The sequence below is a fragment of the Crocodylus siamensis genome, chromosome 12 (assembly GCF_052110815.1).
Source record: "Crocodylus siamensis isolate JL-2025a chromosome 12, ASM5211081v1, whole genome shotgun sequence".
Taxonomy (NCBI): domain Eukaryota; kingdom Metazoa; phylum Chordata; order Crocodylia; family Crocodylidae; genus Crocodylus; species Crocodylus siamensis.
Genome location: NC_143406.1, coordinates 42,624,834 through 42,642,379, shown reverse-complemented (window position 1 = coordinate 42,642,379; position 17,546 = coordinate 42,624,834). Strand labels below are relative to the sequence as shown.

At 46.8% G+C, this 17,546-nt stretch overlaps 1 protein-coding gene across 3 annotated transcripts in view; it reads left to right on the top strand.

The window, feature by feature from the left end:
• Positions 1-17,123, top strand: part of TTYH3 (tweety family member 3) — a 99,336-nt gene extending 82,213 nt beyond the window's left edge. Inside the window, exons 12-15 of one of the 3 annotated variants that reach the window (XR_016438626.1) lie at positions 587-763; positions 1,678-1,753; positions 10,324-11,358; positions 11,453-17,123. Coding sequence is in view for 2 of the 3 variants with exons in the window: in XM_090023183.1 (XP_089879309.1) it covers positions 587-763; positions 1,678-1,753; positions 10,324-10,395 (325 nt within the window). In the remaining variant the exon portion in view is untranslated. Of the gene's footprint in view, positions 1-586; positions 764-1,677; positions 1,754-10,323 lie in introns of all 3 variants that reach the window. The other 2 variants (XM_090023183.1, XM_090023184.1) reach the window with 2 other exon arrangements.
• The last annotated feature ends 423 nt before the right edge of the window (positions 17,124-17,546 follow it).

Below are 17,546 nucleotides of genomic sequence, written 5' to 3'. Positions count from 1 at the left end.
TCTAGGCACAGATGCTATTGTCACCAGTAACTAAAGTGTTCGGTGTACACACATGCATACACATGTGTACGCATACGCGTAGAAACTGGAGAAGCGTGCTTATGATCTTGCCATGTGTAACATGGGAAAACCTTGGGAAGCCAGTGCAACAAATGGAATTTAGTGGAAATTGAAGCCAAGTGAGGCTTCAACTGGTGGGAGAAGACTATGAAATGCCCATACTGTAACATGCCTCCTTTAACCAGATGCTTTCTTGGATGCATCCACACTTCAGTTGCATGGGTGGGGAGTTTGTGTATTTGACTGGTCTGCCAGGCCCTGGGGGAAGGACTTGGGATGTTGTTAAGAGATATCACTGTTTTGAGAGAGTCCAGATGGTGACTGTGGGAGGTCTGAGTCATTCTGGTGGTGGGGGAGGAGAGGTTTTGTGGGTTGTACTCCATGCTGCCATATTGAGACTTGCTGAATGGTTCTCAACGAGGAGGTGTGAAGGGTAGTTGTGTTAGTCGGATAACCACACGCTTTGGTATTGTGCAGACCCTGCTAATGTCGTGACTTTGAGGATAACTTTCTTTCTTTCCTGCAGGAGTTCAGATGATGATGGGGAGGAAGAGTCTGCTGCTCAAGGGAACAGACAAACCCATGATAATCTGTACAGGGTGCATATGCCCAGCCTCTACAGCTGTGGGAGTAGCTATGGCAGTGAGACCAGCATCCCAGCAGCAGCTCACACAGTCAGCAATGCTCCTGTCACAGAGTACATGTGAGTAGCCACAATGGGCAGCCAATTCTATCCAGATTGCCTTGATTCAGCTTAGTGGCAGGTGCCCACTGAGCAGAGGCAGCTGAAAAGGCCTTCAAGGCCAGCTCTGCCTTGAATTGGAGAAGCTTGTTAATAGCAGCCCTAACTGAGACAAAAATGATAAAAGGCTTGCAACTATTGCTCTTAGTGGAAGAAAATACACTTTTACTAAATGTGGGAAAGCTTGCTAATGCTGCAGTAGAAATATTGTAGTAGGTAGGTTACCTGAAAACACTTGCTGCCTGATGTTGTTGGTGTTGAATATTATCTTCCTAGGGAAAGGTTGGAGAGGGGTTTCACTTGGCTTCCATTGTATGATAAGTCTCGTGTCTCAAGACCCCATTAATCAGATGCAACTGTTCTGCCAGAGTTTTATGCTTCCCACGTGGTTGGGAGCTGCAGAACCACAGGTTCAGCCTTTGCCTGGAAGGCAACTCTGCTGTCTTTGCAGTCTGGATTCAACCACTTCAGGGCCTTCATTTAGTAGACACCCCTTCCACAGAGCTTCGCACTTTAACCACCTGCATGGCCTGTTTGTCTTGGATTGCTTCATCTTTTGCTTGCCCTCCTCACCAATGCATTCTCTTTTAATTTGGTTCCACTTTTGGTTTGGGGGCAGGGAACCAGAGTTCAGATGCAGCGCTCCATATGCATTCTCTTTTACAATGGTTCCAAGGGACGGGTGGATTCCCCTCATGGCATGCCAGTGATGGGACATGTAGGAAAAGCATTCCAGGAGCTGGATTTACGGTGGTATTTTCAGGAAGCAGCCATGCCCTCAGTCCTAGACTCTCTCTGTCTCTGCCAGACCCAGAGTCCCCATACGGAGGAGGGGGCCACGTGCATCTGTCACCATCTATGTTTCCCTTCCATAGGAGCCAGAATGCAAACTTCCAGAACCCCCGTTGTGAGAACACCCCTCTGATTGGCCGGGAGTCCCCACCTCCCTCAGTAAGTTTGTCTTTACTGCTTCTCTCTGCTTCAGCCTCCAAGGCCAACTTCTGCTTTGGAGATGCACACGTGCCACTCTTGTAATACCTCCAGGGGGTGCTGATTGTGCAGCTGGAGGCAGGATCTGGCCCCTACATGGTAGAAAGCTATGTAGACAAGTCATGTCTAAGCTGCCATGGAGAATCAAAGCAGAGTGTGCTGTTGTGGTCACATATATATGTATGAGCAAGATCAAACTCACTCTACAAAATCACATAACACTCTGGTCCCTGTCCAGTGAACACTGAAGTGCATGAGTCGCGTTTTGGGTGACTTCAGTGCCATTCTTCACATGCATGCTGTTACTCACTTTTGCAGCATTGGTCCCTAAGGCTCAGAAAGAAGTTGTAAACTCAGAGTGAATGCTGAAACTCTCTCCTTAATCTGCCCTGCGAAGATGAGAAGAAACTTCCGATTATTTTTAGTTTTATTCTTTGTTTCACAGCATTTTTAGATGTTATTTTAGAATTTCTATTCCTGTATTTAATTTCCTGAGGAGAAAAAAAAAAATCTTTCATGGAAGGTTCTTTGGGAGCTTGGAGTGGCTTGGTAGCCGTTTCAGTCTGTTGGGTAAAATGCAGAGCTTTTATTTATGCCTTTGTAAAAGGTAGCTGAATCTTGTCCTCATTTTGCTGGATCCTGTGACTCTCTCTTCAGCACCGTAACCACGTGGGGAAATGGGCCATCACACTGCCAGCTACTAACCTGCTAACAGTTACCAAGGATGCCAAGCAACACGCTTTCATGCTGAACCAGGCAGGCTTATTATAGTTACCATACTCGCTATTGGATCCAATTCAGGTTAACCAAGGGGGGGCCATGGGGCACTTCATGGTCTTATTTACATGCAGTCAGAAGCTCCTCTAACTTCAGCAGTGGCAAAATAGATAGGCAGCCCTTGTCTCATGCTGGCTGGGGTTTTTTGAACTTGCTTGAAATTGGAAAAGAAAAATTTGGGCCCCTGGTGTTCTGCACTTGAGCTCAGGAAGTGTTCTCGGCTCTTGGCAATGGGGCTGGCTTCAGAGGAAGTGTTGGTGCAGCCTACAGCACAGTGCCACCAACCACTGCTTTACCACTGGTATCTTGCATTGCAATCAACTCCTTTTAATACTGCACAGACCTGTATTGATTGCTTCCTCTGGGGCAGAGCCCTGCTGAAGATCACTTCCCATCCCCAGAGCTCTTCTGCCTCAGAAAAGAGGCTTCTTTCTGCAGGGACTTTAGCCTTGGTTGAGAGGATTCCCTCGTGCTTCAGTAGCTGGTTGCTTTAATGACCTCAAGGGTGTATCCTAAGTCTTGATGCCTTCAGCTGATTTCTGAGAAGAAATGCTGGTAAGGGCTTTTTTTTTTCAAAGGAATTTCACTTGAGAACCAAGTGGGAAGGGGTCTAGGGAGCAGTACATCCTGGTGTAATGGACGAGGTGGAGAGGGGACACCTAATCCCCTGTCTCAGCTGTGGAGATGACTGTCCAAAAGGTGTGAGGACTGGGGTATAGCAGCAAATTTACCTTCCAAATAGATGAAAACATTGGCCCAAGCTGTTTAAGTTGAGGGAGGAGAAATGTGTCCCTTCTCACCTGCCACCCAGGCAAGTAGTGGGATAGAGAGGACCCTGTGGGATGTCAAACCTCCATGCTAAGTGGCTGAGGCCATGGTGTGAATGGAAGAAAAAGCTGATGGCACGCAAATCGGCCAACAACCCTGCAGTACGGACACTTCCCCTTTGGGTGTCGTGGCCATGAATGGAACCACGCAAGCAGAATCAAGGACATGGGACAGGCCAGAGGTATCCTGTGCGGCTCAGCTCGTGGGAACTGACTGAGAACCAGGCTGTAAGGATCCGACTGCATTGTTTGTCCTTTTTTTCTTTTCTCCCTGTCATTCCTTCTGTCGTCTCCTTCTTACCCCAGGGCCATTCCTGTAGGGGGATAGAGCCCTCATTGTCACTGGCACACATCACAGCGTTTCACTTGCTTGCACTGTGTTTTTCATGCACGTTGAGGCTGCACTCTCTTTTTCTCTCTCTCTCCTGCGTCATCACAGTTGTATTTGGCTGCCATGGACAGTAGCAGCCATATGAGCTGGCAGTTTAAGCCCTCGGACAGTGCACGGACGTACTGGTAACAGCGCCCACAAATGGAACAGGTACTGAAATAAGGTCCTTCTCGCTCAATCCCTTCTCCACTCCCACCTATCCCTCTCATCCCTGCACTATTTACCCTAGGCCAGTGCCTTATTTCTTCACGTTCCCTCCCCCTGCACCTTCCACCCCATCCCTTCCTGCCAAGAGTTAAGCTAAGCAGGCCTGCCCTGGTGCTGACTTGGTGGGTAGCTTCAACACTTCCCCTTGGCACTCGTCCCTGTGCATTGCAGCGGCCAGAGATCCCGTGCGAGCCCACATCGCTGCGTTCGAGAACAGGCTGAACACCTGGCCCCAGCAGTCCCAGGAAGCAAATCTGTTCCAGTTCCTCATTGCAAGAATCCAATTAGAACAGTAACAAGACTCGGCACACGAGCCTTTTAATAAGGACTGGCTGTTAGTTTCCACCTTGGTCTCCTTTTTGCTCTGACTGCCGCTCATTATCTCACCAATGTGATGACCCATGCTAGAGACCAAGGATATACCTTTTTTACCATCAATTTTAAGTTCCTCCACAGTCTGAACAACATGGTTGTCCTTAGGATAGCTGGCCTAAATGGGCTGTCACATGGCTTATCAGAACCAGCAGCCCCTCTCAGAGCTTAGCTGTTCAGTTGCCCATTTTATATTTTATCCTAGAATTCAAGGTGTGGAATAAGCAAGTTTGTTTTTTTTTAAAAGCAATTCTCCCAGGTGTCCAGACACATGTTAACATCCTTGATTCTACATAGCTCTGTTCTAACACTTCCTTGTGCCAAAAGTATTCCATTAATTTCCTACATATGCTGGATGGAGCACTTGAGTCCTTTCCTGGCATCAGTCCGTAGTTAACAGGAGGTGGTTAAGACCCATCTCCAAGATGACAGAACCCCTCATTTCTTCTCTCAGCTCAAGGGCCATTTACCATAGGAAGGGAGCAGTTGTCTGAACCGCATTTTACAGTTGCAGTTTATGAACTGCCTGTGGTGTATCATCTGAATTCCTGGGCAGCACACCGGCTGAGATCAGCACAGAGATCTTTGCAAAGAAAGTGGTAATCGCAGCCTAACTGGAACACGTTAGCTCCAGCTGGAATGCAGGACCGTCTCCAGTCGGGTGCTGCAGCCAGTTTGCACTCCGCTCCCAGCCAGACTTGTACATACAGCTGCTGCTCCTCTGCATCTGCCATTCCTCCAGGGGCTCGTACACTTTTACCTTGCACTGGTGACCATTCTCTCATGTCACTGCTTGGTCTGCATTCTTGCTGCCTCTCGCCATTTGTCTGCTCTGCTTTTATGGGGTGCTTGGGGGTTTCTGAGACACTGGCTGACGCGTGGGATCAGGGGTGGGCAGTTGCTTTGATGTTCTCTGTCACTGTGCATGACATGAACGGGTCTGTGTGCACACTTAATGCATGCTGCTCGTGTTGTCCAGAATGTCACCGCTTCCTTCACTCTGTTCTAACAGTCTTGCAGAGACCTTTCTTGGGTGTCAGGTCCTGGTGCTTGTGTGCTTCCTTATTCCACAGGTATTACATTGGTGCTTTAGCGACGCTGTTTAAGGATCCGTCAACACCTCTTTATCCTCACCTTTTTTTCCAGGGAGTTAACTCTGAGTTTAAAATGTTTACTAGACTTAGACTTGACCCAAGGATCAAGGCTTTACCAGAATCAGGCTCAGAGTCACATGGCTCACTGGAAAAGTAACAAGAAACCCCCCTGCTTTTCTTAAAGCTTTGCTTGGAACTTGGTAGCCCTCCTGGAAACTAGAACCATTTTGCTATTCCAGGATTCACTGGTTATAGCCGAGTACCTCTCCCCACAACCTTCCCCATGAAAAGACCTGCATATTAAACTCTCTAGTTCAGGGGTCAGCAACACTTTTGGGCAATGCCACAAACTCCCCAACTAGACTTGGAATATGTTGGCGTGTCAGGGGCAGGTGGTGGGGCATCTGCAAGGGGCCCAGTTCTTGTGGCAGTGCAACCTAGGCCCCTTCCCCCACCGTCTGTGCACAGGCATGCGTGCACCTGTCTCCAGCAGAGAGCCAGGCCAGGGCTCTGTGTCCCCGGTGCAGCTGCCTGCAGCTTCCCTGTTGCCTGCTCTGAGCAGCCCAGGCTCCATGGTGCATGGCAAGGGTCTGCTCCAAGTCTAGACTGGCTGTGGCGGGCAGCTGGGATGTGGCAAGCAGCTGCACCAGCATCCACAGAGCCCCAGCCCAGCTTGTTGCCAGCAGTGGATGCATGCACGCCTCAGGGTGTATGGTGGGGAAGGAGCCAGGGGCTGCTCTGCCACAGCAAGGATTGGGCCCTTCACTGCTCATCTGCCACTGGTAACGAGCTGGGCCGGGGCTCCACAGACCCCAGTGCAGCTGCTTGTAGCCTCCCAGCTGCCTGCCACAGCTCACCTGAGCTCTGGGCAGGCTCTTGTTGCCTGCCACAGAGCCCAGGCTGTTTGCAGCAGGCACTGGGGAGGCTGCAAGCCAAGCCCTGGCCTGGCTCACTGCTGGTGGCGGGTGTATATGTGCCTTAGGGCAGATGGTGGGGGACCCAAAGGGGCCTGATCCATGTTGTGGCAGTGCAGCCCTAGCCCCTTCAGTGCCATCTTCCCCAAGGCACATGTGCCAAGCAAAATGCCTTCATGTGCCACGCTCTGCCATGTGCTGGGGTTGCTAACCCCTGCTCTCGTTATTTAAGGTACTTTTATTAAACTATAAAGTTTCAAGCCTAGCAGTTTTATTTTCAAATTCATTTTTAAAGCATGGTAAGATTTTAGGGCCTTAATAATGAAAGGAGATAAAAAAGGCTGGAGGTAGTTTCTGTAAGTCCTTCTCACGCTAAGATGACTAGCGCTATGCAGGGGGTGGGTGAGGTGCATCTGCTTATTTTGTAGACAGTTTTGCCATACAGTTTAATTGTGGTGCAACTCACGATCTGCAGAGACCTCAAGTTTTTACCTGGTGAATATTTAAGTGTGGAGTCTCAAATCGAAGGACTCCATGCACGTTGGTGTTCTGAACCAAGAGTTCTCATGCATGGAAACTTCCACTGCTAATCACCCAGCAATTGGCGAATATACCCAGCTGGTACTTAGTGGTGAAAAATGTTAGTGAAAGGAGGCCTAATTGGCAGGGGTAAAACGTCTTCAAAATGTTGTAATACAAATATAGAAGCCATAGCAGATGTAGCTCACTGCTAACACTTCTAGCTCACTGGTAAGTGAATGATTGCTGAGATCCATCAAGCATCTCAAGACCAAATCAAAACCAAATGCCTGTGTACTCATGATTGCCCAGTATGAAAGCGGGCAATATAATCAAAATAGGTATTAAAATTTGTATCCCTAACATGATGTGAAAAACAATATATGGGTGTAGCTTGTCCTGAAGACTCCTTTTCAGACCTGAAGGATCCAGAATAGACTTTCTTAAACCTTCTATGAAAGCTGTTTTTTGGTATTAATTTTTTTTTTTAAAAGAAAGGAAATTAAATACAATCTTCTGTCTTGAAAGAACTGCTACAGATGAGCCATTTGCAAGCAACTCAATTGAGTCCAAAGTGTCACCGTTAGATGTGAACTGTTCGGCTCACACTATGATGCTTAACAGTTTGTTTGTTTTTTAAGCAGGCAGAGGCACGATTGTTTAACTGTACCAGTAACCTAGTCGACTTTGGTCCATATGGCTGCAGCTGTCTTGCTCTCATAACTAATTGGTGTATCTACACCTACTAGCTTGCCTAAACATTGGTATCTGCATTCAGGGCGTCTATCTCATGCTCCTTCAGCAGGGTGGATGCATTCTTACCTGACGTGACAATCCACTTTACGCAGGGCAGTACACTTGAGGATAACTAGCTGCTTGGGATCCCATGTACCCTTCCAAAATTGCTGTGCTACATTATCCTGTTACCAGCTCACCATGCAGTCTGAGCGAAATGTTGGCTGGCTCAGCTGCTTCGAGTTTTGAATTAAAAGCTGTGTGCGGACATACAGCCCTACTTTAAATGAACCATAACAGTTCAAAGACAGTTAAAATTTGGGAAGTGGACAGGATCTTAGGCATGACAGACCCGAGTTAAGGAGAGAACTTCAGCCTTAACTCTGACTCCCCTGGCTTGTGTCCGCTTGTGAGACAAATTGGGGTGGGTTTAAAACAAAGCAAAACTCCGTGCTCGTCTGTCTGTCCAGTTCTTCCTTGACTTTAAGTCATTCCGTTTCTGGGTGGCATTTAAAACTACTGTGTTGTTGGATAAATGGGAGCAGTCCAGTGCTTTTTGACCTCTTGCATGTCTGTAGACATATGTAGTATGGCTTCAAAATGCTGTTCATTAGGTTGTATCTGTCTCTTGATGTGAGAATTCTGCAGAGACTGGCTGTAAATCTATATCCAGGAAGCGATTGGGGGCAGGGGGAAATGTGTTCCTAGTTTCTTTATCTAAATGCTCCCTGCTCTTTGAGAACCTGGTAGGTGAGGGGTGTTTCCCTCTGTCCATTCCACGTTTTCCTTTTCCTACCCCTGCTTTCCGCACAGTATAGAGAGAAGATTACTGATTAAATGGTTCTCCTTTTCACAAGACCTTTTTCAGCCTGTCCTCTGAAGAAACCCATATGAAGAACTTTAAAAAAAAAAAAAAAAAAAAAAAAAAAAATCTAAACTGCTTTGAGCGAATTTGGTTGATGCAAGGTTTTTTGGGTTTTTTTTACCAGTACTTCGAACTTTACTTTTGTGATAGTGGGATAGCTAATATTTAAGCAGCTGTGTAATGCGTCATTCCTGCTACTAGTTAGATGCACGTGTGAGAGCACACACTTTACATTAAGAAATTAGTGTTGGATTGGTGTCCTATCTCACTCACTTTGAAAGGCATTTAAGAATGTGTAGTCAACAAATAGTAGCATATCAAGTAGTATACAAATACACTACATTTTAGTCTTGCTGAAATGGGCATATCTTCTCCGTGGTGCAGAATCAGTCCTGAACACGGGAATGCTGCTGGCAAAATTCAGTTAGCACTGAAAAACACTTTGGGGCTCTGCTGTGGAGTTCTGGGACATGCCATCATGATCTTGTTCAAGAGGCAGGGCAAAAGGTATTGCAATATAACTGATACGCTTAGTTTCATAATTACATTTTTCTTGGCTTTTTGGGCAGCCAGCTTCATTATGCAGTGTCAGTTATAAAGTGCTAAAAATCTGGACATATGGGTAGCATTGTCAGGAAGTTTTAAGTCTCTGTTCACTGCCCAGCTGTGAAGTGGCTGTTCATACTATGAAGACACATGGAGTGCCAGCTGCAGAAGCAATAACACCATGCTTATGGTGGCTTTCTTAGACATGCTCACATACAGAGGCCAAGACTTCATGCTTACCTCTGCATGTGGGGAATAATGTTTGAAGTGGCATAGCTCTGCTCCTAGCAGCTCTGAAATCTGAGTAACACAGGTTCATCCAAAGCACCTTAAATTCCCTCAACATTAACTAGCAAAGCTTCTTGGCCGCTGTGAGTTTCTGCCATTCCCCACCGAAAGCACAGCTGTGCCTACTACCAGACTAGTTCTAAACTAATTCTTGATGTCACCCATCCCATTGCTGGTTGATAAGTCCCAAGTGACTGCATCTTTTCCCAGCCTGGTCAATGTTTGAAACTATCTCAGATAATTTATTAGTATGTATGCAAAGGCCACAATCACCCTTCTTATTGTAGCAGAATGAAAGCTTATTGCTCTGACTTGACTATATTATGACCTGTGGAAACCAGCCTTGTTGTGGTTTCACTTCTGTGGGTCCATGGCTGCCCTGTCAACAGACATGGGCATAAACCTACACCTGCAGGGATTTGTTCTTCAGCGGTCCTTGGCCATAATTGTTGTGATGCCTGTGGTCTGTTGAAGTCCCTGTTGCACACTCTCAGTATAACTCACTCTTCTGGGGGGTGTTCGAAGCTTTTCATCCTTCTACATGGCTGAAGAAAACAATACAACTGACTGCTGAGTCAAAAAAAGGCTGAAATCCGGAGATGTGTGTTTACAAGAGCAGTGCGCCCTCATCCCCCCTCTTACTCCTACTTAAGTATGGAGTACTCATGAAACACCGATTTTATGGTGCCTCTTGGCACTGGTATTTCCTTCCTGGTGGGGATAAGGGGTATAGGTTATTAGTATGTATGCAAAGGTTGCACCCAGCCTCTTCCTGCAGCAAAATGAAAGTTTGTTGCTCTGCCTTGACTATTTGACTATGTTATGATCTGTGAAAATTTCCCTTGTTGGAGACTTCAAGAGAACCAAGCCGAGAGGCTTCTTGGTAAGCCACGAATAAACCAAAATGAGCTTGGGAAGTGGTAATAGCCCAGCGTTTCATGTTGGTGCTGCTCATTTTGACTTACCGTTTGTTTTATTTTTTTTGTCTTTCTCCAGTACACCTCCAGCATGAGAGCCAAATACCTCGCCACCAACCAACCTCGCCCAGACTCTGGCAGTGTGCATTAAAAATAACACACAGTAAACTAAACAGATGTGCCAACTGCTGTGCCCCCCCACCTGTGCTGTCCTCAACCCTGCTGTCCTGCCCCAAACCCAGCGCAGATCCTCCTCCTCCTCCTCCTCCTCCTGCTTCTCCAGTACAAATCACCCCTCCAACCTGGTACCTGTCTCTTGGGAATCTGAATGGATGCCCCTTCCAAATTAAACCTACATCTAGCTGTACCTGGTAGGGGAAGGAAGAGAGAGAGAGAGAATGAGCATGCACATGCAAGCATCTGAAAAAAAGATCACCAGCTCATCTAGGTTTGCTGTGTTTGGGGCCAGCTCTGTCAATAGCCTATCAGGAAATGTTTGCAAACACCTCTGCTTCTGACCCCCCCCCCCTCCCCCCTCCATTCTCCAGAGGGACTGGATGAAAAACGATTTCTATCTTCAGCTTGGTGAGGGGATCAGCAAATCTGCTCAGCCTGCAGCGTGTTGAAGAAGGAAATGCTCCTTGCACGTGGCTGTCATGGGCAGAGAAGGAAAGCCATGCCCATGGGCCACCTCTTCAATGCCTGTGCAGCCGGTGTTTCTGCAGAAGTCGTCTTGCCTCTTGTCCCCTGTGGAAATTTGCCTTCTGGTGCACTGAATATCTGCTTTACTTGGGAGCTCTACCTTGGCTTTATTTAGAACAAACAGAGCCACTGTGTCTCTGGTGATGTTGGTCAGCTCAATTCCTCTTTCTTTCCCCTTTCTATTCAGCTTTTGAATTCTCGAGGAGGAACTGCATGTTCCCAGCACCAGCCAGCTGCCCTGGATGTGTCCTTGCCTGGCCATAGCTCTGCGCCTGACCTTTCTGCTCCGTCAGGGAAGCCCATGTCTTCGCAGATGGCATTCTGGGCATTGCCTTTGTGAGATCAGCACACCGAGATCAAATGAGCCAGCAACCAACCCACTTGGTGCCAAATTTTTCCAGGAAAAGACTTTGTAAGGGTATAAAGGTTGTCGGGGGGTTTTTGGTTTGGTGGGGTTTTGTTTTTTTTTTTTGGTTTTTTTGCACTAACTAGTTTCCGCTCTCTAGGGCAGTAGCCTGGCACTTGGTTTTGTGGGACAGTCAACTTGCAAAGGCAAAAGAGACTAAGCGCCAGTGGATTTATAACAAATGCAAGAACTCCGAGGGTGTGGCCCATGGCAGATTGCTGGACTCTTCTTATGAGTTGGGGTGGTGTGTTGCATAGAAATATGGAGTCTCAGAGCATTGGCTGTAGTGGAAATCCCTGGGGCGCACACCCCAAACACCTCAAAAGATTGGCAATTTCACCACCACCTTTCCTCGCCAGAATCGTAAATCAAAGTGAAATCTCAAAACTATTGTGAATGTCAGAACAAGGTTTTGTTTTGTGTGTTGTTTTTTTTTTAATTGTATTTTTATTCCTCCTCATATTGCTAACCACTAACATCAGGCACATGCATACAGACTCCCAGAGCCTCCTTGGCATGAAACACAGGTGTGGTGGGTGGCGGGCGGGGGACAGGTTTGGTGCCTGGAGAGTGGGGAGGCATCACACATCAATTTCGCACTTTCCATTGAAGAATGGTGCTCTACAGGGCATAGACCACTTCATATTAGAAAAGAACCCACCCTGCAGCGATGATGCAAGTAGTGTGTAGTGTTCATTCTCAAGTAAGTAAAAGACGCCTTTTATTTTACCTTTCTGTACAAGCCATTTTGACCCAGTCGTTTGGGTTGATGTCAAGCCAGTGACAGGAGGAGTCAAAGTAATCATTGAGGTTGGGACACTGGACAAGACAGCTCAAACCTCGCTCTGGGATGTTGAGACTGCATCGGGGAAGAGGATCCATTTCTCACCTTTCTGTTCTCTCTGCATAGAGTGTACGTTACGTAGCCCTTCAGCCTACCACTGCCTCTCCTCGGGCCAACGTCATTGGATTCCCCCAGACTTGCAGCCAGATCTGTGCACTGTGCCCTTTATGCTTCGACTAGGTCATGAGTTATCTTATCATCGCTCTGTGGATTGTTGCATATTCCACTGCTCATTAACCAGGGTGCTAACACTTCTCTTAGCAAGTCACCTACTTGGAGGGAAGAGCAGCGGGGAGGGGGCAAGTCCTGAGATGCCTCTAAGAAGCTGGTAGCTGGCAAGTTCTGGGTAAGCTTCAGACCCTTGGAGAAACAGGGTGAAGGAAGGGAAACAGCACACAGCCCAGTTCTCTGAGAAGGAAAGGCTTTGAGGAAAATGCCACCATGCTCTACACCATGCTCTACTCCCCTTCCCTTAGTCTGATGGGAAAGCTGAGCACATCTATGTGAGTACAGACCACTTAGCCTAACAGCTTCTGGCCGGCCACCTGGCTACTTATAGCACGGGAATGGGTGTAACCAACTGGGAAAATCAAAACTGTATTGTCAGTATTTCAAAGCCCCATGGTTTCCCACTTAATAAGCACATCAAATCCTTTCCCAGGTCATCTCAGCCAGGTAGGGTCTGCAGGCTCAAAAATACTACTTACGGTTGTAGTTTTAGAGAGGAGTTGTCATTAAATTTGCTGCCTGCCTCTTGGTACTGTGGCCCCAGTACTCAGAGGCAAATGCTACTTGAAGGAGAAGGCAGCAGAAGGAGGGAACCTTCCATCAAACAGGTGCTTTCACTGTCGACTTTGCCATATGAAGGATGCAGCATCACTCTTCTTGTGTCCCATGGAGCCATGGATGGAGGTGGGATGTGAAATGCCTCTGTTCCTACTGTCCGTGTTAGTAAGGAGGAAAAAGCTAGTACCTTTAAGGGCTGCATCCAGGTCAGAAATGGTGTCAGCTTGCTTTCATCCAAGGTTTGGCTTAATTACTAAGTGCATTGTTTACAGCACAGTTTACAACAGTGATGGGGGTTCAGAGTTCTGTAGCAAGATGCAAGTTGGAGATCTCTGCTTGACTGTGCAGCGAGAGGGTAGTGCCATGGAGACTGACCTCTCCTCTGCCACCTCCTTCAACCCCACGTGCCAGAGAAGCAAGGTTGTGGGGCGAGCTGTGGTGCTCCTTATTCCAGCCAGGACCTCCTTTACTTGACACAGATTTTGCACTTTTGTAAAGAACGTGGAGCCCTACTCTCCTGTGGCATGTGATACAGGAGCCTGCATATGTTACCACAACTGTTTTTCCGTTTTTTTTAACGGATCCTTGGGCCACACTGCAGAATTCCTCGGGGCAAGTCCAAATGGGTCTGCTTCAGAGCCAGTAGTGTGTTGGTTCATCTAGATGTAAAATGAATGGCAGAGCCTGTTAGTGGCCAATCTGGTGTAGTCTGTACATACCCTGAACTGATGCTATTGCAGTATGTCTGTGGAGTGGCCCTTTTCCCAGCAGATCTCCCAGCCTGACCCCCCTGTAGAGTGAACGGCAGATGCTGACTGGCAGAGAGTAACATGTTCAATGGCATTACTGGTAACCAGAATCCAAGCTCTCGGATGTGTAGTGAGTAAAGCTGCAGAGATTTTTTTTTTCCCCTCTTCCATAACTTGTATCTGTTTTTTAATGTGATAAAATGTCAATGCCATATCACTTGGGATGAGCTGCATCCCAGCTTGACTTGTTGACAGCGTATCATCTCAGAACCTGAGCCACGTTACTGATTGCTAGTACAAGGCTCCAACCATCAGGGGAGAAAACTCTGACCTCTGGGAACCTCACTAACAGCAAAATGGAAGGCAGCTTCCCTCTGTTCAAAGGTGACTGCAACAGTGAAGACTCTTTGTATTCTTTTTTTAGAAGCACAAACACGGCCATCAGCTTGACCCATTGGTTTGGTTGCTTTCCATCACATAGCCACGTGCAGTTTTAATTTGGAAGTGAACTCTTTCAAGCACACAAGCATCTCCAAAATGTGAAATGTAAATAGCATGTTGGACTCTTATGTCCAGTGTTCAAGACTGCATTGTAATTGTAAAGGAATTTTTGAATCAAGACTTGGCTGTGAATTTCTTGTGCTGTCTTGGGAATAATAACTGTAGTGTTTGTATCCTGTATGTAATATTAACTGAGTTCATTTTACTTGCTGATAAAAGGGTTCAAGTGGAGTTTTTAGCATCTATCCATCTCTCCAGTTACTGGAGGGATCAGGGGCTACTTTTCTCCAGGCACCCCTGTTTAATTTCTCTCCACTGAAAGGCATTAATTATTTAAGCATAGCCAGCTCGGCTCAGTCAAAGGGGTGCTTTGGAGCTGGACATTCTCAGAGGGGGAGTTTTTATTATTATGATTATTATTGCTGTTATGATCCCAGATCAGGATTCCCATAGAAGTTTCCCATAACATTTGAGTGTTCACATGGAACATTCAGGCTTTCCCAGGGAGAGCTGTTTCCTATGGCCTGGCTTGGTACCCTTGTATTTGTTCTTGGCACTGCAGTTTGGGTTGCAGATGGAACCACTTGGATGCTATTTGGATGAGCACTGTACAAATGACTACAGACCAGTGGTGTTCACCCTACAGCCTGTTGGCCCTTTCTAGCCCCGAAAGGGACTATATTCAGCCTACAGCCTGGGGGATTAACAGCAAGCAGTTTGGCCCTATACATCCCCTTCCCTATCTTGTACTGTCTCACTGATTCCCCTCAGCAGTCTGGAGGTAAGCTGTCTTCCTCCCTCCCCCTACACGGGCCGCCACCTCCCCTACTGAAGGGTAGTGGTGGTCTGTGGTGCGGCCAGACCACAAGCACCCAGACAGATGCTGGTATAGATGGTAGCCCACTGACTTCTGGTCCTGGTTTCTCTGTGATGGGAGAAACTTGAGGTTGATGCTGAGGCAGCACATTTTAGAGGAGAGAGAGAGACATCTGTGTTGCTGACTGCAGCCCCTTCATGTGATTTAGGTGTAGATGAGTTCCTGTCTTCTGAGGATAGCCAGCGCAGAGGAAGAGGAGAGATCTTGCTGGTGCTGAAAGGACAGAGTGGAGTCTGCAGACACTGTCTTGATGGCCTTTCCTTTTCATGCATTGCAAGCCCCTTAATTACCAGGCAGGGGCATGAGCAGATAGCGGTGGAGACTGTAACGTTAGAAGGAATTTCTAAGCACTTGTTAAAAGCTGTGGCGCGTCCTCAACCAGGAGCTGCTGCTGCTGTTGCTGCTCCTCCCTAGAGCCAGAAATCAAAAAGGAGCAGAGGCAGGAGATTGTCCACACTATGGGATGCGCTTTCTTTTAGCCCCTTTCCCAGGTGCTTTCAGTGGAGCATGGGCGATGGTAGCACTGCAAGATCTTGCTTCACTTTGGGTTCAGCCTCTTGCGTGAAGCAGTGAGTAGGAAGATGGAGCGTTCCAGCTCTTGGCTCACACAAAGGTGGAGAGAGGCTGTGTCCTCCTGTGGTTAGGCAGTCTCTAGCATCCCTCAGAAAAACTGAGACACCCAGTCCCTTCCCTCCCCACCAAATATCTAGAAGCATGAACTCCACTGTCTACTGGGCAGGAGGACTTGGTGGGGTAGGGACCTTTACTTCCATGCACTCAAGATGGGTGTTTTCTTACAACTCATTCTCCCGGTCTTTCATGGTTGAGTTGCAGATAAATGATGGATGGTCTTTGGTAGTGTCAGCAGGAGCAGTCAAAGCCCTGGATGCTTGTAGCAACACTAGGCTGAGTGGGCTGCTCTTCTACTGCAGAGTGGAGTCTCCTCCTGTCTGCTGCAGGCATGTTGCCCAAACAGGAGTGGAAAGCGAGAGGGGATGCGGTCCAGAGGTTAAAAGACAGCCTGGGAGCTGGGGATGTTCAGCTGTACTTGACTGGGCCAGTTGCTGAGCTTCTCCAGGCCTCAGGGCTGTCAGTGAGATGGAGCAGTGCCTGCCAGTGCTTTTCCACCTGTGTGCCCAGGGGTATTTCTTTTATTTTGCATTCTCTCCAACTGTGCCCATGGGTCTGAGCACGTGAACAAAACAAAACGTCAAAGACGAAGCACTTGCAGAAGTGCCAAGTATTCCTTACTGCAGAGAAGTAATTCTCCCATCAGGGTCCTTTGAGGTGCTCTGTGTATCTGATACCACATTTCTCCTCACTATGCAATTCCATACTCTTCTCCCCTGTTCCCAGACAGAGTTTAATGAGCCGACTTCTCCAGGGGCCCGGCATCCAAAGGCTGCTGAAGTCGCGGAAAGACATTGTTGACTTTCAGCGGCCTTAGGAACAGACCCCAGGTTCATCGCACGCCTTGGGTCCCGTGTTAGCTAGCATGAGCCAGGAGGCCCCTGCAGGTTTAATTAACCGTCATTTGTTAAGAGGGAAGTTCTTTAATTTCAGTTTTTCCTTTGACACTGTGTGCACGGAAACTTACCGGTGAACATGTAACTGGCCTTTTTGTAATTTTCTGGTTTTGTTCTTAACCATAATGGTTGTATATCATACCACTTTATATACATATATATAATATATAAATATATATAATTTTTTTTAAAACCTTTGAATCTGCTAGTTCCTCTTCAGGTGTTCCTGCACTTACCCAAAATGTTTTTAAATTGTGAGGGTTAAACTGAGGATTGAGCCCCTTTTTGTATCTTTTTTCCTTTTACTTCAGTAGTTCTATTGATTGTACCGTAGCTATTTTTTACTGTAGCTTTTTTTGTTTGTTTTGCAAATACTAAAAAAAACAAACAACAACAACAAAAAACTGAAACAAAAAAAACCTAAATGTAATTTCTGTGGTTTCTATTCACCTTGGGTTTCATGTTTTAAAATAAACAGTTAAAAACAAGCCTACATACCACTCTTCTATTTAATAACTTTATTGGTAGCATATTCTGCTTTTAATATTTTTTTTTTTTTAAGGCATATTTTACTACAGTACACAAAGTTGTATATTCTTAGCCATGCACTGTGTGTGTGAAATAAAGCCAAGTGGTAACAGTTCCCACAGGGACAAAGGGAGTAGAAACAATCTAATACTGTGTTTTGTAGAAATGCCAGTGAAGTTTGGGATGTACACAAGTATTTTCAGGCCATTGCTGTCTTTCATTCTGGATCTGATTTTTTTTTTTTTATTTGTTTGTTTGTTTGTTTTGTTTTTTGCGTTAGAAATCCTGGCATTTATAACCACATCCCAGGAGCACACCCTGTGCTAAAACTGGGTAAGTCAAGTTTCTCAAGAGTTGAATGAAGACAATAATCAAGGTGGTGG